Source organism: Grampus griseus, assembly GCF_964374135.1.
Source record: "Grampus griseus genome assembly, chromosome: 9".
Classification (NCBI taxonomy): Eukaryota; Metazoa; Chordata; class Mammalia; order Artiodactyla; family Delphinidae; genus Grampus; species Grampus griseus.
In genome coordinates this window covers 75,328,497-75,352,456 of record NC_139003.1, presented here as the reverse complement: position 1 = coordinate 75,352,456, position 23,960 = coordinate 75,328,497, and the positions used below count along the sequence as shown (strand labels likewise).

The window sequence follows — 23,960 nt, the reverse complement described above, 5'->3', positions numbered from 1 at the left end:
CGCAGCCCACTCGTTTGTGCTTTGCCACTTCCTCCTTCGCGCCCGGAGGCCGCATTCCGCCCCCGGAAACTCGGCGGGCAGACGCGGCATCTCTACTGCGTGGGTGTGGTGGCCCGCGGAAGCGGAGAAGCTACCGGCCGGTCAACGGGCCTTGAGGAGCCGTGTTTCCGCGGCCGCCCGGCGCGACACCCTCTCCGGACCCAGTATGTAGGTGCCGGGCGGCTGCCATGAACTCCAGAGCCATGAGGACCCACAGCAGAGGACATTTCCAGGGTACGAAGCCCCTCCTCCGGCTGCAGTCCCTTTAATCCTTTCCTTCCCTCATGGTTCCATAATTGATTCTTCAGAGTTCTCACGCTGGGTCTCTGCTTTTCTCTTCTGACACGTGCATCCTGCTCTGGCCTGAAAGAAGGCTTGCTTCAGGGTTTTGCCGCAGGAAGGGAACGGATCCCGGCCCGGCCCCTGGCGCTCTCCACGCTCCAGCCTCGGCCGCAAATTCCCGGTAGCGCTGTCGGTTATAAAACTAGAAGACAATGCGGGACCCGGGAACCCGCCGGGGCTCCCACAGATGCTGCGACCCTTTGAGGCTGCCGCTTGAGCCTCGATTTAAATGCAGATGTGCTCGGGGCTTTTCGCTTCCTGATTAAACTGGGTGATTATGGGTGGATTTTTGGTCTTACTCATGAAGTTGAGGGAAAGTGTTTGTATTTCAAACACACCGTTGCTGTTTTCAACATTACAGACAGAAACAAGAGCAAACTTTCATTTTCAATCACTTCTATTTGGTAAAGCATTCCAGCCTGTTTTTCTTTTTAACATGTATAGTGTGTGTGGGTATATATTGATATGTATAGTGTGTATATATGGTCTCCTACTTATGAACAGATTGAGTTCTTAAAGTTAATTTTTAAGCAGCTGTTTGGATCTGATGTTTTCAAAGGAAAGAATGAAATGAATGGTGATTTGGTTCTTCAAATGGACCGCCGAGTTCTTCTTAATATACACACTGACTCTATGTGAAACTCAACCTTGAGCAGTCAGGAACCTTTGAGGTCTAGGTCATTCTGAGTAACAGGTTTCTTGCATTATTAAATGTTCAACATTTTAAGTACCAGTTGTGAGTGTTCAACAGAATGGCAGACGCTCCATGAGTATTTGTTGAGTAAATACTCCATGCAGTTTACATACTAGGAAAACTCTTTCAAATTGGTTTTACATAGTTCACTGCCTTAATGCATAAAACACGGATAAACACATGAATATTTCTTGCAGAGTCAACTGTTGACTGTGAACAATAGTCGTTTTGCGACATATAATATCTGTTAAAATAGAGTATTTTGCCTTTATCTTAAGTGATACCACAAAGAAATATATTAAAATGTTAATGACTGCCTAAACTAGTAGGATTATAAAGATTTTTCTCTCTGTGATATTATCATATAAACAAATATTTTTAAAACAGTAGAAATTTTCTGTCTGCGTAAAACATGATCTAATTCTAAATTTTTTAAACAATAGGTGGAATCCAAGTCAAAAATGAAAAAAACCGACCGTCTTTGAAATCTCTGAAAACTGATAACAAACAAGAAAAATCCAAATATGAGCCACTCTGGGGTAAAGTATTTTACATTGACTTACCTTCTGTCACCATATCTGAAAAACTGCAAAAGGACATTAAGGATCTGGGAGGGGTAAGTCAAAACCATACACTGTAACAAAAAAGGAAAACTTGTTAATTTGTAATCATTTAACATTTTCCTTTTGGAAAAAAACTTTTATAAGCACCAAGCTTAACATTTTTAACAGCTGTTTATCATTAATGAACAGTCATTTGTTTTAACCTTTTGTAGGCTGACAAAACTTTCAGGTTTCTGTGATTATTAGTCTGGTGTGAAGTTCACAAGTGTGAGAAATGAGACTCCCTTGTCCTGAAGGAACTGCTGATTGCCTTCTCATGGTAATGTTGGGATGTCCTCCAGATGGCAGAAACTCCTTGATTATGATTATTGGGAAGCTACATGAAAGTAAGATGTTATTTACAGAACAAGGAAAACCTGTTCAAACCACAAAGAGTTAAAATTTCTCTTGACTGATACAGTCTCAACAGAATGAATGTCATTAAGGGAACGATTTTGGATTATAAATATGGAAAACGTGCTTCTTTCCTACCTTATACATTGAGTAACTGATTAGGAAATTAGAAAATTTGGGTAAAATTCTAAGACTTTCTTAGGATTAAGGGTAGTACTGGGTAAATTTTAGCAAGGTTAAGATTTTATTCATTTATTTCCTGATTATTCCTGTTTCAAAGATTTCTGCTGCACTTTGTCATGGTTAACATTTTTTGAATAATATGAACAAATCCTGCCATTACTGGAATAGAAATTTGCAGAACATGTAACAAGTTTTTTGGAATCATTTTTTGATATGATATTTTACTTAACTGTCTTTGAAAAGCTATTCTACGTTTTTGCTATTCATTTTCTTAAAATAAAACATTGTTACACATTTGTCATAGTAGTAGCATGTACCATAATGACCATATGACTGCATTACTAAAGTTCATGTTTTATAACCTGCCATCATTGAGTAAAGATCCCTTATTTTAAAAATTAAGTACTTAAGTGTCCAGAGAAGTAAGTGACTGACCCAGGGTAGAATCAGCCTAATACCTGGACTCATGCTACTGCACCATTCTGTTCCTCTAGCAATCAGTGGCTACAAAGTAGCTATCTGATATGGTTTGAGAGCTTTCTTAAATATAATGGAAAAACTTATTAACCCTTCTAATCTAAATCATTAATTTTAGATTTGTGCTTTTAGCAGTGGAACCCTTCAAACAAAATCATGTTCAGAAGTCCAATGTGTAAAGCCAATAAAGAGGGAATTGCTGAGCTAAAACAGCAGTATAGAAGCTAGTGCAGGGACTGCCTGCCCTACCCCCTTTTTCTCTCTTCTCTCATCCCCATAGCAGTTCCTGAGGCACTTGCAAGAAACAAATTTTGAATTCACTTATGTGTTAGATAATAGCTGAGAAAGAGCTGAAAGTTGGTTTTATACACTTCAAATTTTTATCCTAAAATGGTTTGAAGTAGGTCAATGAAATGAGGAGCATATTAACGTCGTAAGTTTCCAAATTTTTCCCCAAAGCTGTGGATTTTCAACTGAATTTGATTTACTGACTTTATTCTTTTAATTTCTCCTAAGATTTTTTATCAAATTCTGATCTCCCCCCACACTATCTTTCCAATAATTCATGATGTCATGATTTCTGTCTCTAGCACAGTACTATTTCTATCACTGAAAAAGACTGTTACGAAAATCTCGTATGGCAGCTATAAAGGAACTTTGATTTCTATACACTAATTTAAGATTCAACTTTAAGAAACGTGTAGTTAAATATTGATAGATCTTCCTCAAAAGGACTGTGCTTATTAATTTTTAGGATTACTTAGATCCTTTAACCATTTGTAATTTATTTTGCCTCAGGTTATTAACAGTGTCATCTCTTTTTGAACTGTCCATTTTATGCATTTGCTTTCTCTAGTCTGAATGAAAATATCTAAATACACCTTTTATTTGGAGAGTACACTTCTGAAGATTCAGCCACTGAGGGCACATCAGTGAAGTGCTGACATAATGGGGGAATATCTCTAATAGTGGCAAGAAAGGTTGCTGTTGTAAAACCAACCATGCTTAAGCCCATATCTAAACAGTTTGGGCTAAAATAAGACAGCTGGAGAAGAAAAGAGATGTAGGGTCAGATACCTTGGCATAGTTCTGTCCTCATGAACTTGAGGACAGAATTACTTGTTTTGGATGTTCAGTGTGACCTTGAAATCAGAAAATAAGTTTTGAGTTTACTCTTTTAAAGACCTAGATTCCACAGTAGCTAATAAATTAAAGGCCATGATAAAACTAACTCAACAGTACAGGACACAGTATTAAGTACTTTGGTAGATTCAAAAATGAATCTGATGTCCATCCCACCCTCAATTTCTAATCTAAGCAGAGATGGCATTGGTACAATTAATTGTAATATAGAATGTTATAAGAGGGAAAGATTGCTTCCAACTAAGGAATCTTGGAGACCATTGTACAGACGCAAGTTGAACTCAGCTTTGAAGAATGGTTATGATTTGGGCATATGGAAATTCATTCATAAATTATTCCACCAGTGTCTCCCATATGCTAGCACTATTTTAGATGCTGGGGAATGCAAAAATAAGATGTAGTCTAATCCTCTAGGAATTCTCAGTCTATGGGAACATCAGACACCTAAATCAATAAATTACAGTATAGCATTGTCAGTGCTTTAACAGAAGTTATGTAGAAATTGCCATTAGAATATAGAAGTGGAAATATTAACTCTGCCTTTTGGATTTATAGCAGGAATAAAATTTGAGCTGAGTCTTGAAAGCCTAGTAGGAATATACCAGGTAAAATGAACAAACTAAATAGAGGAAAGAACATATTTAAAATATAGGTCTGTGTGGTTTGTTTGAGCAACTGCTAATATTAAGAATATGACTTGAGCTTGGGATTTAGATGGGGGATATGGCAAGAAACAGTGTTACATTGGGACCAGATTGTAAAAGGTATTTTTCATTATTAAAGACTTATAATTTGAGGTACAGGAAATGGAAAACCAAGGGAAATGTGTCATATTAGCATAAGGACAAACATGTAGACCAATGCAATAGAAGAGAGAACCCAGAAATCCTCTCATATAGTAAGTTGATTTTCAACAGGGGCACCAAGACCATTCAGTGGGGAAAGGATCATCTTTTTAACAACTGATGCTAGGAAAACTGAATATCAACATGCAAAAGAATGAAGTTGTACCCTTACTGTACATTATGTGCTACAATTAATTAAAAATGGATCAAGATCTAAAATATAAGAGCTAAAACCCATAGAGGAAAGTATTGGGGAGAATCTTCATGACGTTAGATTTGGCATTGAGTCCTTGACTATGACACCAAAAGCACAGACAGCAAATGAAAAAATAGATAAATTGGACTTAGTAAAAATGAGAAGATTTTGTGTATCAAAGGACATTATCGAGAGGGTGAAAAGACAACCCACATAATGAGAAAAGAAATATTTGCAAATCATACATCTGATAAGGGATTAATATCTAGAATATAAAGAACTACTACAACCCAACAAAAAACAATCCGATTAAAAAATGAGCAAAGGACTTGAATAGACATTTCTCCAAAGAAGATATATACGTATAGATGGCCAATAAGCACATGAAAAGATGTGCAGCATCACTAATCACTGGGAAATACAAATCAAAAACATAGAGACAGACATAGAAAACCAACTTATGGTCACCAAAGGGGAGAGTGGGGGGAGGATGTAAATTAGGAGTTAGAGATGAGCAGATAGAAACTACTATATACAAAATAGGTAAACAAGGTCCTACTATATAGCATAGGGCACTATATTCCATATCTTGTAATAAACTATAATGGAAAAGAATATGAAAAAGAATATGTATATATATGTATAACTGAGTCACTTTGCTGTACACCAGACACACAACATTGTAAATTAACTATATTTCAATTAAAAAAAAACACACACTGAGGTACCATCTGACATCTGTTAGAATGGCCACTATCAACATAGGTGTTGGTGAGGATGTAGAGAAACTGGAACCCTCGTGAACTGTTGGTGAGATTGTAAAATGGTGCAACTGCTATGGAAAACATTATGTAGTTTCCTCAAAAAATTAAAAATGGAATTACCATATGATCAAGCAATTCCACTTCTGGGTATATACCCAAAAGAACTGAAAGCAGGGTCTGGAAGAGATACTTGTATACCCATGGTCATAGCAGCATTATTCACAATAACCAAAAGGTGGAAACAACCCAGATGTTAATCAGCAGGTGAATGGATAAACAAAACGTGGTTTATACATACAGTGGAATATTACTCAACCTTGAAAAGGAATGGAATTCTGATCCATGCTGCATCATGAGTGAACCTTGAAAACATTGTACTAAATGAAATAAACCAGACACAAAAGGACAAATACAGGATTCCACTTATATGAAGTACCTAGAATTATCAAATCCATAGAAACAGAAAGTAAGCATCAAAAGGGGCTGGCAAGGGACTCCCCTGGTAGCGCAGTGGTTAAGAATCCATCTGCCAATGCAAGGGACACAGGTTCAAGCCCTGGTCTGGGAAGATCTCATGTGCCACAGAGCAACTAAGCCCGTGCGCCACAACTACTGAGCCTGCACTCTAGAGCCTGCGAGCCACAACTACTGAGCCTGTGTGCAACAACTACTGAAGTCCGTGCACCTAGAGCCCGTGCTCTGCAACAAGAAAAGCCACCGCAATGAGAAGCCCGCGTACCACAACCAAGAGTAGTCCCCGCTCGCCACAACTAGAGACAGCCTGCGCACAGCAACAAAGACCCAGTGCAGCCAAAACTAAACAAATAAATATACTTTAAAAAAAAAAGAAAAGGGGGGCTGGCAAGAGGGGAAAATGGGGAATTATTGTTTAATGGGTACAGTTTCAGCTTAGAATGATGAAAAACTTCTGGAAATGGATAGTGGGGAAGGTTATACAACATTGTGAATATACTTAATGCCACTGAATTGTACACTCAAAAATGGTTTAAATGGTAAATTTTATGTTACGTATTTTATCACAATTTTTTTTTTTTTTAATGGTTGGGAGATTGGGCAGATCTCTTGAAAAACTGGAAGCTCTGTCAGTGCTGGGGCCACATATTTATGAAGATGAAAAGAGTATTGGACATGTAATCGTTCATTCGTATTCTTGCTGGCCCTTGTAGGCATTTGAGTCCGTCATCCTTAGAATATATAAATGTACTTTATTTACTGGTGGATGAAAATGTTACTCAGAAAAAAAGGAACTAGTGATTTGCATTTAACCAAGGCAGCTGGTGGTCTTAGCAACAAATTGTGCTTAATGCTTAGATGAAATTAATTACATACTTTGCTTCATTTTTTATTATCTTCATTTATGTTGTGAGACCCTACAGAAATTAGATACAGCTGCTTAAAATACTTTGAGTCTCTCATTTATGCAAATAGTTAATGATTAATAGTATTTTTTCTACTTAGTTTAATTTTCCTGCCTTTGGATGGCAGTGATTTTCAACACTGACTTATTGACTTTGGTACATGTGTTTATAAATTCAGACATTTAAGCAGTGGTTTTCAAACTAGGGAAATTCTCTTCAAAACAGTCATACACTTTTTTTTTGGGGGGGGGGTTGCTATGTTGGGTCTTCATTGCTGCATGCAGGCTTCAGTAGTTGCAGCATGCTCAGTAGTTGCAGTACAGGGGCCTGAGAGCCCTCGGGCTTCAGTAGTTGTGGCGCACGGGCTCTAGGGCCCCCAGCGTTGGTAGTTGTGGCACTCAGGCTCAGCTGCTCCGCAGTATGTGGGATCCTCCCGGACAGGGATCGAACCCGTGTCCTCTGCATTGGCAGGCAGATTCTTAACCACTGCGCCACCAGGGAAGTCTCAGTCATACACTCTTAAAAGTAAGGGTTTCCTACCTTTTAATAGTTTAAGTCTTAAGGAAAGATGTTATAACTTTATAAGTTTGAATTGTGCTATCCAGTATTATAGCCATTCACTACATGTGCCTATTGAAATTTAAGTTAATTAAAATTAACAGTTTAAAATTGTTGCTCAGTCACATTAATTACACTTCACGTACTCAGTAGTCACATGTGGCAGTTGTTACCATATTGGACAATGCTGATAAAGAACATTTCCATCATTACAGTGAGTTCTATTGGACAGTAGTGCTTTAGAGCATGGATATGAAACAGAATACCTATGTTCACACAACGTTGTAAATGAACTATACTTCAATTAAGAAAAAATTAAGGTTAAAAAAAAAGAGTACCTGTGTTCAAATTCTCTTACTACTGGTGTAACCCTCAAGGCAAGTCACTTAACTTCTGTTTTCTTCTCCACAAAATAAGGATAATATTAGTATTATGGGTTGTCATGTGGATTAAACTAATTACGATATATAAACTACATGCTGTTGTTGTGTTATTAGAATTCTCATTGTACTTTCTCAACTCTAGGTTCAGAATAATACAGTATAGAAATTTAGAATATTAAAATGCATCAAATTGGCATTTTCTACTGTGCCTAGAATATGAAACAGTTTATGGTTTATATGACTTACTTAAAAATACTTTGTTTTCCTTTAGCGAGTTGAAGAATTTCTCAGCAAAGATATCAGTTATCTTATTTCAAATAAAAAGGAAGCTAAATTTGCACAAACCTTGGGACGAATTTCTCCTGTACCAAGTCCAGAATCTGCATATACTGCAGAAACCACATCACCTCATCCCAGCCACGATGGAAGTTCATTTAAGTCTCCAGATACAGTAAGTCTCTGAAATATGGTTTGAGACTCTGGGAAAGGCTATAGGATTTTATAATTTTCAAGAGTGGGCTGATAGCAGAGTTCACTTAGGTAGAATAATATCTACACTAAGTGTGGCTTTCCAGTCGTTAATAAGGTTGCTGTTGTATATAGAAAGGTGATTTTTCTCCTAACAGTGCTTGTGTAGTCACACTGATTCCTAAAATATGCCCTTGCATTTAGTGATGGCTTTTATTTTTAGAGTAATTTACAACTAAAGAGTGACAGCAGATCATTTTTTAAAGAAGGAATAGAAACCTTTTGTTTGTTTCAGAGCAGGGGTAAGCAAACTATGGCCCATGGGCCAAATCCATCCTGCCACCTGTTTTTTTTTTTTTTTTTGCGGCACGCGGGCCTCTCACTGTTGTGGCCTCTCCCGCTGCGGAGCACAGGCCCAGCGGCCATGGCTCACGGGCCCAGCCACTCCGTGGCATGTGGGATCCTCCCGGACCGGAGCACAAATCCACGTCCCCTGCATCAGCAGGCGGACTCAACCACTGCGCCACCAAGGAAGCCCCAAGCCTGCCGCCTGTTTTTTACAGCCTGCGAGCTAAGCATGGATTTTACATTTTCAAGTGGTTGGGGAAGAATTCAAAAGAATACTTTGTGACAAGTGGCAATTATGTGAAATTCAAATTTCACTGTCCATGAGTAAAGTTTTATTGGAACAGAGACATACCATTCATTTACATATTGACTGGTTGCTTTACTGCTGTAAAGGCAGAATGGGATAGTTGCAACAGAGACTATATGGCCTGCAGAGCCATATAAACATGTACTATCTGGCCCTTTAAAGAAAAAGTTTGCCAGCCCCTGTACTAGAATTACTAACATCATATCCCTACCACTCAGTTGCCAGTAAGTTGTAAGATACAGTGAAGGATAAATTAAATTGATTTAATTGGGTATGAAAAGGGCAAGAGGTTGAAAAATAGTGTTTATCTCATTTTTAGATTGAAATTAATTATTTAAAATTATCCTCCCCGGGGCTTCCCTGGTGGTACAGTGGTTAAGAATCCGCCTGCCATTGCAGGGGACACGGGTTCAATCCCTGGTCCAGGAAGATCCCACATGCTACGGAGCAACTAAGCCCGTGTGCCACAACTGCTGAGCCTGCACTCTAGAGCCCGCGCGCCTAGAGCCTGTGCTCTGCAGAAAGAAGCCACCATAGTGAGAAGCCCGCGCAACGCAACAAAGACTGAATGCAGCCAAAAATAAATAATAAATAAATAAATTTTAAAAATAAATTTAAAAAATATCCTCCCCAACTTATCTACTGCAGCCGTTTGGAAAACAGGGAAAAATGGGAGCGGGGGAGAACAGGTAAAAGAAATGATTGTTACATAAAAGATATCTCTTGAAAAAAAAGAGACAAATACAAAGAAGAAAAAACGTCAAAGAAGAAGAGACCAAGGAAGCCTCATACATTCTTTCAGTTAATGCTTTTTTGGAGGAACACAGTTGTACACCAGTGACTAGTTCCAAATTAACTGCTGCTATTAGCATTTCAACTGCTTTTCCTACTGTTTTGTTTAAAAAATGAAATGCTATGTAAAAACAGTATATATGGTTTACTTATATCCTTAGATCTTTGGTTAAATAGGAAATTAAAATGTAAACTTACTATTTAATTAGATAGAATTTCAGATCAACCTATTTTATTTTTCATGTTGAATAACATTTACTACAGAACTGACCTTTTTTTTTTAAGCTGAGTTTAGGCTCTACCAAAAAAAGAAACAAACTTTTTAATAGATCTTACTACAAACAAAGACCCTAAGGAAATCACTTTTTACGGTACATTTATTATGTTGATGGTCATTAAGACTTGTACAAATAAACTTTATGTATTTTAAATTTCATATTTATATTAAAATTCATCTTTAAATTTTATCTACTTGCTTTAGCTATTTTATCTTTTAAAAATTTTTTCCAGTGAGGCACTATGTTACAACTATTGTTCTCTGGTCTTTTTATAGGTGTGTTTGAGCAGAGGAAAATTATTAGTTGAAAAAGCTATCAAGGACCATGTAAGTAGGAATTTTAAAAATTCACAGTGTATATTCTATTACTAAAAACTGAAATGTAAAATAGAGATGTTCTTGAAATCTTTTCCTCATTTTTAATAGGAAAAGTCTAAATATCAGCATGTATCTCATAAAGAACAGAATCTGCTTTTCATGAAGAAACGCCTCCATCTTGTGGCCTTTTAAAATATTACTGGCCACTTCTGAAGCCTGTGGCATTTTTGTGTCTTTAAAAGAAATAATTTCTTGAAACTATTAACTGTAAGGCTACAGGGTACATTAATTGTCAAGAATATGGGAGTAAGGCTTCCCTGGTGGCGCAGTGGTTGGGAGTCTACCTGCCAATGCCGAGGACACGGGTTTGTGCCCTGGTCCGGGAAGATCCCACATGCCGTGGAGCGGCTAGGCCCGTGAGCCATGGCCGCTGAGCCTGTGCACCTGGAGCCTGTGCTCTGCAACGGGAGAGGCCGCAACAGTGAGAGGCCCACGTACTGCAAAAAAAAAAAAAAGAATATGGGGGTATATTAAACAGAAATGGTTTTAGAAATTTCAGAAGAAAAAAACTGATGTCCTCAATGCTATTGTAACTGTATAGGGTCTGTTCTGAATAACCATCTCAGTGACATTAAGCTTCAGATAATATTTTTAATTTAGCTCATTTAAAAGAGTAATTTCCTAGAAAAAACTATCAAACTTTTTTTTTTAACAGGATTTTATTCCTTCAAACAGTATATTATCAAACGCCTTATCATGGGGAGTAAAAATTCTTCATATTGATGGTAAGGATTTTATTACTGCTTTTGACAATATTTGTTATAAGTGTCTGTCTCTTCATTCCTAATTTTAGATAGAATTCTGATAGCAAGAGATACCTCTAAGGGTAATTCTTTCATCTAAAATTTACTACAATTATAAGAAAATAGCAGCATTTAACTCCAAAGGTAAAAATGCTAATCTTAAACCCTTCTTTCTTTTAATAAAGACATTAGATACTACATTGAACAAAAGAAAAAAGAATTGTATTTACTCAAGAAATCAAGTACTTCTGTAAGAGATGGGGTATGTTATTTTCCTTAATTTTTAAACTAATTAAAGAAAATGGTAAGCTTGGTTTTTATTTATGTATCTATAAATTTTTTTGCCAAGTGGAAAATATTACTGCCAGAATATCCTAGGGGTAATCCTGTGTACTATATGCATGTTTCTGTCATTTGAATAAATTGTTGCATATCATTTTACTTTAGGATTTACTCATGAGGTAAAAGTTGTTCCACCTTTGATGAGTTTATCACAAAGGTTTTGCTGAATGAGGGCATAAAAATAACTTACATGACTATTTTTAGATTATTTTACTAACCATGCCTTTTCTCTATTGGTTGATTTCTTTCTGTGAAGACATAGCTAAAATGCAAAATGTTTGTTGGGGGTATTGTAAAAGTGAGCTTGTATTACTAAGTTCCATACCACTGGATAAAATCTTTAATTCCTGAATGATCTTTGTTTCCTTTCATTTCTTTGGTTGAGCTGATTTTGAAAAGCAGCTTTTTCTCTTTTTTCCCCATGAAACTGCAATAATCACCCTTCCTTTATTTAGTTGTTTTCCTATATGATTTTTTAGTCTTGAGGATATTGAGCAATTGCAATAGCTGTTTTCACTGTACTTTCAAGCCCAGTGTTTTTACCATGTATATGTTTTTTTATATATATATATACATTTTTTTTTAGGGGAAAAGAGTAAGTATTGGCACACAGAAAGCAAGAAGTAAGTATTTTGATTTCCTTATGTGTGTTTGTTTTGCTTTTAGAAAATAGAATAAAACATATAAAAATCTTCTAACATATCATGTAACCAACCCTTTAAATGACTTTTTCAGTGGTTCTTAGCCTTTTTTTTTTCTTTAGAACATTGACCCCTATTGGCAGTCTAGTAAATTCTACGGACCTTTGTTAGAATAATGTTTTTTAAAACATTTTTTCTTATCATTATATCACTAAGAAAATCAATTATATTGAAATTCAGTTATCAGAATATTTTTCAGTATAAAATAGTTATATACTTGTTTTTATTACACATTAAAAAGTTCTAGCAGTGATTATAATTGCTACTGTAATTTTGTTTTGAAGTGATGAGTATAAATGATGCTTTGAGATATTTGTAGTAACTAATATGATATGAAAATATGTTTCAACTGATATCAAAATTACAAGCACTGGGCCTCCTTGGTGGCACAGTGGTTTAGAATCCACCTGCCAATGCAGGGGACAGGGGTTCGAGCCCTGGTCTAGGAAGATCCCACATGCCGCGGAGCAACTAAGCCTGTGTGCCACAACTACTAAGCCTGTGCGCCACAACTACTAAGCCTGTGCTCTAGAGCCCGTTAGCCACAACTACTGAGCCCGCGTGCTGCAACTACTGAAGCCCGCACACCAAGAGCCCATGCTCCGCAGCAAGAGAAGCCACTGCAATGAGAAGCCCACGCACAGCAACAAAGAGTAGCCCCTGCTCGCCGCAGCTAGAGAAAGCCTGTGCACAGCAAGGGAGACCCAACACAGCCAAAAGTAAATAAGTAAAATAAATAAATAAATAAAAATTACAAGCACTGCTAATACTACTGTGATTCTTTTGCTTATATGCAAAATTGAAGGACATGTTACATTTCAGTTAGAGAGTAGTGAACATAAAAGTTAAATTTTTTTTCCTGTTCTAGCTCAAAATCCTCTGGAATTCTGCTTATAGATCCTTTAGGAGATCCATTCCATTTAAGAATCACAGAATATAGACAGAGCTTCTGTCATTTTGGAAATGGATTTATAATTGCAGGATACCTTACCTGAGGCTAAAAACTTCAAATTGAAATGAAATGGATAATGGATACATAGTTGGATTATTTTAGCCAGAGTAGTTTTATTTAAAAAAAAAAATTCTGGATTTGTAAGCATCTAATATCATGTTTTGTATATTCCCAAGCAGGTAGACTCAAAAAGCCTTTTGTAAAGGTGGAAGATATAAGCCAGTAAGTATCTTAAATTCAATCTGTATGATTTAATACAATATTAAAGGAGAAAATCTAACTAATTAAACTGTTCCCGCTAATACTGTTAGGTCCCTTTACGTTAGATTTATATGATATTAATATGCATGTGGCACAGTTTCAAAAAGTAGCATTGCTTCGTGCTCAAGGACTGAATTAAGTTTCAGTAGGTTTTAGATAATAATTCCTTGAAAATCTACTTTAGAGCAATCACGAGACCAGCTCATTTTTCAGTATTTCAAATAACCATTCTCTAGCTAAAGGTAATACCATATGATTTAGAACTACTACTTAAAGACTGCATCTACATTTGTAAAAAAGAAATTATTAGTTACTACTTGGAAATACAAAATCTGAGTATAACATCTAATTTGGTAGTTTCGCAAACTCATTCTGAAGCTCTATAGAATAATCTTAATGAAGACTACAGATATAAGTAGACTAATTTGGCATGGGAGAATTAGATTTCTTTCCCTACACATTCTAGTTACTCATTTAGACATGTGTGATTAATTCTCTTGGGTGCTCAATGAGGTGACAAAGATGTGTTGAACGCTTCTTTTTTTTTAATGTGCTACTGTAAGGAAAAAAAAGTACAATTTAAAATTAGGCCTGGAGGGATTTCCCTGGTGGCCCAGTGGTAAAGAACCCTCCTTCCCATGCAGGGGACACAGGTTCAGTCCCTGGTTGGAGAACTAAGATCCCACATGCTGCGGGCAGCTAAGCCCTCGCACCTCAGCTATAGAGCCCGTGTGCTGCAAACTACAGAGCCTACATGCCCTGGAGCCCACGCACCACAACTAGAGAAGAGAAAGCCTGCATGCCGCAAGAAAGAGCCCACGTGCCACGACTAAGACCCGACACAGCCATAAAAATAAATATTTTAAAAAATAAAACTAGGCCTAGAGAAGCATCAATAAGTGGAAAGACAGCCCATATTCATGGATTGGAAGACTTCATATTTTAAGATGTGAGTACTACCCAAAGTGATCTACAGATTTAAAGCAATCCCTATAAAATCCCAATGACTTCTGTTGCAAAAAGAGAAAAATCTGTCCTAAAATTCATATGGAATCTCAAGGGACGCTGAACACCCAAAGTAATTTTGAAAATGAAGAACAAAGTTGGAGGTCTACACTTAACCAATGTCAAAACTTACTACAAAGCTGTAGTAATCAAAAGTTTGGTACTGACATAAAGACAGATATATAGACCAATGGAATAGAATAAAGAGCCCAGAAGTAAATCTTCATATATATGACCAAATGATTGCTGACAAGGATGCCAAGAACATTCAGTAGGGAAAGGACAGTCTTTTTTAATAAACAGTATTGGGGGCTTCCCTGGTGGCACAGTGGTTGAGAGTCCACCTGCCGATGCAGGGGACATGGGTTCGTGCCCCAGTCCGGGAAGATCCCACATGCCGCAGAGCGGCTAGGCCCGTGAGCAGTGGCCACTGAGCCTGCGTGTCTGGAGCCTGTGCTCCGCAATGGGCGAGTCCACAACAGTGAGAGGCCCGCGTACCGCAAAAAAAAAAAAAAAAAAGTAATAATAATAAACAGTATTGGGAAAACTAGATAGCCACATGCAAAAGAATGAAGTTGGACCCTTACTTTATACAATATATAAAATTAACTCAAAATGAGTCAGAGACCTAAAACTATACAACTCTTGGGGAAAAAAACATAGGGGGAAGCTATATGACATTGGAATTGGCAGTCATTTCTTGGATATGACACTAAAAGCAGAAGCAAAAAGATAAAAGAACTAAATTGGATTACATCAAAATTATAAATTTCTGTGCACAAAAGACATAACACAGAAGGCAACCACAGAATGGGAGAAGATAGTTGCAAGTTATGTATCTAATAAGATGGTAATATGAAGAACTCAACAACAGAAAATCAAATGACCCAATTAAAAAATGGGCAAAGGACTTGACACTGCTCCAAACATACCCAAATTGCAAACAAGCATATGAAAAGATGTTCAACCTTACTCATCATCAGAGAAATGCAAATCAAAACCACAATGAGAAATCTATTACCTCACAACCATTAGGATGGGTACTATTTTAAAAAGAAAAAAGTTGGTGAGGGTGTGGACATATTGGAACTCTTATGCACAGTTTGTGGGATTAGAAAATGGTGTAACCACTATGGAAAACCATATGGAGAGTCCTCAAAAATTTTGAACTGCTTGCTGTATGATCCAGCAACTCCACTTCTGAGTATATATCCAAAAGAACTGAAAACAGGGTTTAGAAGAAGCACTTGTACATGCATGTTCATAGCAGCACTATTCACAATAGCCAAGAGGCAGAAGCAACCCAGATGTTCATCAACAGATGAATGGATAATATGGTATATACATAAAATGGGATATTATTCAACTTTAAAAAGGAATGAAATTTTGACACCACAACATGGATCAACCTTGAGGACATTATGCTTAATGAAATAAGAGGAAAATACTACATGATTCCACCTAATGAGGTACCCAGAGTAGTCAAATTCATGGAAACAAGGTAGAATGGTGGTTGTCAGGGGCTGGTGGGGAAGAGAGAATGGGGAGTTACTTATTTTATGTGTGGGTACAAAGTTTCAATTTTGAAAGATAAAAAGAGCTCTAGATATGGACAGGTGTTAATAGTTGTAAAACATTGAATATACTTAATACAACTGAACTGTGCACTTAAGAATAGTAAATAGTAAATTTTAACTGATTCCTATTGTTTATTTCAGATTCCAGGTGAATTACATGATTTTGAAATGTAAGACTTCAAACATGTTTTCTTTCATCATAAAGATTCTCATGTATTTGTCTTTTTACTCTTTTAGGCTTTATAGGCCATTTTATCTTCAGCTGACCAATATGCCTTTTATAAACTATTCTGTTCAGAAGCCCTCCAGTCCATTTGATGTAGATAAGCCATCTACCACCCAAAAGGAAACTCAGGTTAAACTAAGGTTGGTTTAACCATCAAGTAATTTTTTTATCTTTTTAAACAAATATTTAAAATAATTCATTTAACGCCATGGGGTGTGTGTGTGTGTTGGGGTGTGTGTGTGTGTGTGTGTGTCTGTGTGTGTCTGTGTGTGTCTGTGTGTGTGTGTGTGTGTGTTGGTTTGTGTGTGTCTGTCTGTCTGTCTAATCACTGTTGTGCTTTCTCCCCTGGATATTTTTAATGCCCCTTTGCTAGATTTAAAGTCTGAATCTCTTTTTCAAGTATGTCACATTTAGCCACTTTAGATGGGGGCTCTGGGGAGGAGCTTAAAAATATTTGCAAATAATTCAAATGTGTTGTTTCTTTTCAGTGATCTGAGATATTCTCCAGAATAATCATTACATTCTCAGTTTGCTTCTCAATTTCTTAAAAAGAAAAATGGCTAAAAGTATTTGTTTATATAAATCTCTGCAAATTATGGCAGATGCTGTTTGATAGCTGAGGAGTAAATTTTTTAAAATTATTCCTTACGTTCAGCGGTTAATCTTTTACCATATATTTCTATCAGGATCCAAACAGATGGTGATAAATGTGGTGGAATCCCAGTTCAACTCCAGTTAAAAGAGAAGAAAAAAAAGGGATATTGTGAATGTTGCTTGCAGAAATACGAAGATCTCGATACTGTAAATGTGATTTTGTATTTAGAGGGTTGATATTTCTAAAACTATGAATAATATTTGCTGTTTAAATTTTAGTTTATTCTTTTGATTGTGGTTTACAACTTGGTAATTATTAAGTAGTAGATACTTCTTTTTGGTAGAATTATCTTGAATTTTAAGAACCCAAAGTGGGGAAATGTGTATTGAAAAATCATTTTTATCCATTCAGCAAATATTTATTGAGCACCTGCTGTGTACCAATTACTGCTCTGGGTGAACAGCATTGAACAAAAGCGACCAATTCACAACCCTTGTGAAGATTACATTCTGTGGAAGGCGAGGAGAGAGAGCTAACCACAGGATAAGAGAATAGTGAAGTATATAGAGAGAACATTAGATCAGTGCTATGAGAAAATAAAGCAGGAATGAAGGTGTTGTTGCTATTTATTTAGACTAGACAAGGAATACCTAACTGATGAGGTGGTATTTGAGTAGAGACCTGAGAGAAGTTGAGGGAACAAGACTTGTGAATGTTGAAATAAGCAATGCAAAAGTGCTAAATGAAACTGATTGCCAGGATCAAAGAACAGATGTTGGTGGACTGAGCAATGGTGGTAGAAGTCAGCTTGCGGATATGATTGTAAAGGCGAGGCCAAGAGGATGTGCAGTGGATTGGATGTTGGGAGGGAGAGAGGGTGGGTCATGGGTCACTGCATGCTTCAGGCCTTAACAATTAAAAAATGGGCAAGTGATTTACTAATGGGAGGATGAGAAGAAAGTGGAGACAGTTCTTTGAAATAGCAGAAAAAGAAATTGTTGAAAATATATATGGGATGAAGAGAAAGTTTAAAAAATGGGAACAATTACAATTTGTAAACTGATAAAAAGAGCAAGAGCTTTGGATCCAGGCTAGCCCAAGGTTGAATCCTGGCTTCCTGTCTATGAGACTTTGGACAGTACCTGGCACTGTGCTTATTAAATATTAGCTGTTATTGTTTGAATTGTTAATTTTTAAAATACTGGGACAGTCTGTTTTGGTGCTTGGTTTTGGTAGAAGATGGTGGGAAAGTTGAGAAAAAATATTTGAAAATATCTGATCCATAAACTACCTCTGTCTTCAGTTTCTAAATTGGAAGTTTGTTTTATAACTGAAAGTTTGTGTCAGTTTTTTGTGTTCAGTTTATATAATAAAGTAGAAAAATAGTTAATTTTAAAGTTAGTTTAAAATTATTTTTAATCATAAGCTGAACTTTCTCAGAAATATTTGCCCTTCCCAAAAATCATTTTGAAAATTTAAATTGTAGATTGGTCCTGAAATTTTACTTTGCTGTTGCAATAAATTAATCTAAAATGGATGTTTTCCTTAATATCAGTTTGTGGATCCTAATTTGATGCTCAGAGGATGTTGGGGCTAAAAATCAACCACAAGAAAGGAAAATCAAAGTAGAGGCTGTGATGGATATTTTTTAATTTTTAATTTTTTTTTTACAGTTTTTCATGTACATGATCCCTAGTCACTAAGAATATAGAAAATATTTTGTTTTTTGAAACTTTGATTTCACAGTGATTCAGTTCCACCTGTGTCGAGGCATTCATTTAACAAATTTGATCACAGGAAATTAAGCAGCAAACAAGGCAGATATATTCCCTACCCTTTTACCATCTTACGGTCTGACAGAGGAAATAGATATGAAACATGTATTTGCAAGTAGGATGAAAAGTGAAGTATGAAGTGCAGTGGTAATAAATAGAGTACTGAATGTAGAATGAGGGACAAGGAAGGCTCAACTGAGAAAGTGACATTTAAATCAAAACTTAAAGGATGAAAAAAAAGAGTTAGGTGGAGGTAGAGAGGAGCTACACAAAAGTTGGAAGTCGTTTTTCTTAGTTCAGTTAGTACTTTTTCCTTCCAAGAACATGAATAAACAGAATCTGAACTTACAAAGTTAATGTTTCGTTTCTCATTAGTTTTAACATTACTGAGCATACATAATTTGTATATGGTAAATTTTGCAAGCAAGGAAGGAATACGTTTATATTCCAGAATACTGTATTTTTTGTGACCAGTGAAGAATTTCGTTTTTGGAATTAAAATCAAATCATCGCAAGTTAAAATTAGTGCTTGCTTCGGCAGCACATATACTAAAATTGGAATGATACAGAGAAGATTAGCATGGCCCCTGCGCAAGGATGACACGCAAATTCGTGAAGTGTTCCGATGTTTTTAATAAAGATGTTAAAAAAATAATAAAATGGATAACCAAAAAAAAAGTTAAAATGATATGAAACTAGGGAAACAGAAATGAGATTCTTCCATGATCACCTTGATACAGGCTTCTAGTTACAATTCCCTGATCAGCTGATAGACAAATGATAGAATTAGCCTGGAGATTCCACCTATTCAGAAGGAACTTTGTTTCCTCTGAGTTTTATCCCAATACACTGAACTTGTTGACTTTTGTTCTTAACCACCCTTAAGATTGAGAAAAGCTTCTCGGTACTCAGTTATAAGCACTGGGTAATTGAGATCATTTATTCCCTCATTCTCAAAATTTTTTTTATTCTTCACAGCATTAGTTGTACTTCATCTTTTTTTACTTAATCTCTCTTCTAGATTCTTGTTTTAGATTCTTGTATGTTACATAACATTTCATGTATTTAATATTTTATAAGCCCTACCTTACTTATTACTTAGTGGTAATTGCATAAGGATAAAGTAGTAAAGAGAAGTGTTTTCAAAAATATTAGCACACTAAATGCTATATGTTACGGTTTTTCTTCAGCTTTATCTTCATTTTCTGATGTAGCTCATTGGTTTTCAGTTCCCTTAAACTACTAATTAATTAGTACTTGACTTTTCTGATTGAAAAACAGAAGACTAAAAACCAAAGTACTTTTAGTGGTTTCTCAGCAGTTACTTTTATTCTACTTATTTTAAGTTCTGATAAAGGATATTTCTTTGGAGTAGTTATTAGATACTTAATTTTAGGGGCATAAGAATATTAGAAAAAAGTATCTATTACTTTTAAAATACAATTATGATTTATGTACTTTTTTGTTTTATTTTAGCATCTTCTAAGTGAGCAACACAGAAACTTTGCACAGAGTAATCACTATCAACTTGTTGATGACATTGTATCTAAGTTAGTTTTTGACTTTGTGGAATATGAAAGGGACATGCCTAAAAATAAAAGGTAATTATCAACCCAAGTTTTAAATTTTACAAGAATATTAAACCATTAAACTAAAAATAAATCCAATGTTTTCTGTTCTTAGAAGGATTATATTTTCAGCATAGAAATATGGTTAAGAACTGATTGCTTCTTTTCTCTCCCTCCTCCACCGCCACCAAAAACGCTTACCTAATTATTACTTTTAAGGCTCTCTTCTTAACATAGTCTAAAAGGGGAGTTGGCAAACTTTTTCTATAAAGAACCACATAGTTAATATTTTGTGAACCACAAAAAATAAATAGATGGCAGACTAGATTTGGCCCGAGCTGTATAAAGTGTGAATACAGTGATGTTCAGTATACAGTAACTGTACATTGACAAAATGAGCCTCATTAAGATTATTCCCATAAATCTAAAATAAAAAGAAATGCTTTCATATGAATATACCCTAGAATTGGTAATAACTCAATAGGTTGTTTAGTCCTTATATCTGTTTTTAGACCAATCTTAAGGCATAAAGAAGACTATAAAATGATACCAAGCTACAACTCCTGAAAATTAACTAGAAAGTTTTTTGGCTATATCTGGGTAGAACAGTTCCTAAACCTCTTATTTCTGTAACATTCAGAATGATTGTTCATGACTGATGTAATATTTGGAGAGGAAGCATATTTCCAACTATTAAAACTTATATGGGCTACTGTAAGAATTTAGAATTCCCTAAAAACTCATTCTGCAGCAAAATTCTGAACTAGTACTTATATATAAACTGGTTTATTCCTTAATTATCTTATCATCTGCACAATTTTTATCTCTATAGACCAGTCACTTAAACATCTCTGGACTTTAAAGAAGAGTGATGTTGGACTAGTGTTTTTACATTTTATATCCTCCATTTGTTCAAGAGGAGTCTTAAGTGAAAGTATCAACAAAATAAATAGAAAAGTAACCATTCTGGTTTTGAAGGGGCAGATGGAATTCTATATTTCTCTTCATTATCTGTGACATGTATAACATAAAACATAATTAGTGAGCCGTTAAGTTTTTTTCTCTTTGTAAGTAATTTAGGATTGTCTAATACAAACTAGCATCCCAAGGGTATTAAGAGACTCCATGAAGAAGAGAGTTTTAAGTCAATAATCTGTGTGAAACTTAAGGATTACTGACTTGTCATCTTTAGAAGTATAATGATATAAGGTTTCTGGCTTACTATAATATTGGATTGTTTATTTTTAAATATAAATAAATATCCATTTCTGCCTTAGGTTTCCCAATACTCATTCTCCACATGCTAAGTCAACATTAATGTAAATCAAAGCACAGAAATTAAGAAATTTTTCAGGATAGTGAAAAAATTAAGAACAGACCCAAATCCCTTTACTATCATCTTTCTTTGATTTATATGATCAAAGTAGTTTTAAATACCAAAGTCAAGAAACTGCTTACCTCTGGGGGGAAGTGGAAGAATGTGGATGAGGAATGGTACACTAGAGTTTTTAGCTATATCTGTAAAGTTTTATTATTTTAAAAACATCTAAAGTGGACTTCCCTGGCAGTCCATTGGTTAAGACTCCCCACTTCCACCGCAGGGGGCATAGGTTTGACCCCTGGTCGGGGAACTAAGATCCTGCATGCCACGTGGCGTGGCCAAAAAAATAAAGGCATCTAAAGTAAATGTGGCTAAATAGTAAAAGTTCTGTATTTTTGTAGTGTTTTCTAAGTTAAATAAGTTTTATACACAGTTTTTAAAGATTTTTACTAATTTAGTTTTTAAATACTCAGGAATTTTTGATAGCAATTTTAATTTTTTTTCTTTTCTTTTTCCTCTAAAGAATAAAATACAGTGTTGGTTCCCTTTCTCCTATTACTGCAAATGTTTTGAAAAAGTTTGAACGTAAAGAAAAGATGGAATTACAACATACTTCTCAGAAAAACTCCAGGGAAAATGTACAGGTGATGGAGCACGGTTTCCTGGATAAAGAAACCCAGGAACCTGAACAAAAGTTTATGTCTACTTCAGAACACATCCCACACCCTTCAAGTGAATTAAGAGGACATGATGATAAAACATCTAATAAATGTTCCATGTTAAATCCAGCTGAAAATGACATAAAAGAAAATTTTATATCTCTAAATTTTATATCTCTATCTCCACATAAAAATAAACAGGAATGCATTCTTAATGTTCCTAAACATAAATTAATCATAAATGAAAATGACTTAGAAGTAAGGGTGGATCACTGTCCACATAGGCAACAGGCATCTGTACAAGTTTCTCATTTCAGTACGGATAATAGTGCATCTCAACCAAAACAAAAGTCAGATACTGTACTTTTTCCAGCAAAGGATATGAAGGAAAAGGACCTTCGTTCAGTATTTCATCGTGATTCTGATCTGTTAGCAATAAACAGTTCACAGAAGCACCTAACAATTCAGGCAAAGGCTCCATCCCAAAGCCCTACTGAGGAACCCAACCCATGTGACATCAAGAATATGGATAGTTTACCTTCTGGTAAAATCCATCGGAAAGTGAAAATACTATTAAGAAGAAATAAAAAAGAAAACCTGGAACCAAATGTGGAGTTAGATAAGAAAAGAACTGAATTTCTTACTACACAAGAAGAAAACAGAATTTGTAGCTCATCAGTACAGTCTCTACTGGACTTATTTCAAACCAGTGAAGAAAAGTCAGAATTTTTGGGTTTCACAAGCTACACCGAAAACAGTGGTATATGTGATGTTTTAGATATTTGGGAAGAGGAAAACTCAAATCTGTTATCAGTGTTTTTCTCTTCCCCTTCAACTTCTACATTTTCTGGTTTTTAGATTTAAAAAAATAAATACCTTTCAGAAGCAATGAAGATCATATTGAAATTTTTAAGAATATGTATAAAAATTCTTAGTTTTGGGGGTGAGGTTTTGCCAATTTTGTTTACAGGATGAAATGTAAATATTAACAATAAAGGTGATTGCATTTTTCTACAGAATTGAATATTCTAGAAAAATTGTAGAATAAATTGTGACTCATTTTGCATACTATGTTCATAACTGTTTTCTAAGAACTATTATGAATAATAAGTTTGCTTTATGTCAGTGAAAACTAATTTCAAGGGAAATTTTGAGAATATCAAAATTTAGCATTATAAATTTAGATATTCTAGTTATATCTATTGTCTATTAAAACAGATTTCCATGATAACATGATAATATTGCTTTTAAAAACCTAATTTTCATACAGAAAGGAAAAATTGTATTTCAGTGTCTGAGTTCTGGAAATCATTATTACCAGAAACATTGACACATGAGGGTGAACTAGTTGGACCATGCTAGGGTGTTGGCACTGAGGAGTTAGGTTATTTGTGGAGATAAATAGAAGCCATGAGGGAAGAACTTAACCAGGCTAGCATATGGAGTGAAATAATTTTTCCACTGTTCTTATTTACCTTTGGAAATAATTTCTTCCAAAAATGACTCTTTAATCCCTAATTTGGTATCAAGAAAGGAAAGGGAAAGGATGGCAATGAACTAGATATGTTTTGAAACATGCAGATTGCCTTTGATCAGTTACTTGGCGATTCAATAATTTAGAGAAGAGAAAATTCAAATATCAGGAAAATTTCAACTCTCACCGGTAGATGGTTCACAATAAAAATTAGTGCCAATGAATATTATAT

The 23,960-nt window shown here is 35.5% G+C and overlaps 1 protein-coding gene across 1 annotated transcript; it reads left to right on the top strand.

Annotated features, from left to right (window-relative positions):
* Positions 1 to 15: 15 nt before the first annotated feature.
* Positions 16 to 23,147, top strand: DBF4 (DBF4-CDC7 kinase regulatory subunit). Its single transcript, XM_082661758.1, has 12 exons — positions 16 to 273; positions 1,519 to 1,691; positions 8,231 to 8,410; positions 10,428 to 10,478; positions 11,185 to 11,254; positions 11,458 to 11,534; positions 12,201 to 12,237; positions 13,444 to 13,489; positions 16,348 to 16,476; positions 17,023 to 17,137; positions 20,183 to 20,307; positions 22,119 to 23,147. Exons 1-12 carry the CDS (start codon positions 228 to 230, stop codon positions 23,110 to 23,112), a joined length of 2,043 nt encoding a protein of 680 aa, XP_082517884.1. The 5' UTR covers positions 16 to 227; the 3' UTR covers positions 23,113 to 23,147.
* Positions 23,148 to 23,960: the final 813 nt, after the last annotated feature.

Bases quoted from the DNA above. Each gene is read 5' to 3' on its own strand.
- DBF4 (XM_082661758.1), top strand. From the start codon at position 228: ATGAACTCCAGAGCCATGAGGACCCACAGCAGAGGACATTTCCAGG. The intron at 10,479-11,184 runs GTAAGTAGGAAT...TTTTTTTAACAG, and splicing joins AAAAAGCTATCAAGGACCAT to GATTTTATTCCTTCAAACAG. The intron at 11,535-12,200 runs GTATGTTATTTT...ATTTTTTTTTAG, and splicing joins GTACTTCTGTAAGAGATGGG to GGGAAAAGAGTAAGTATTGG.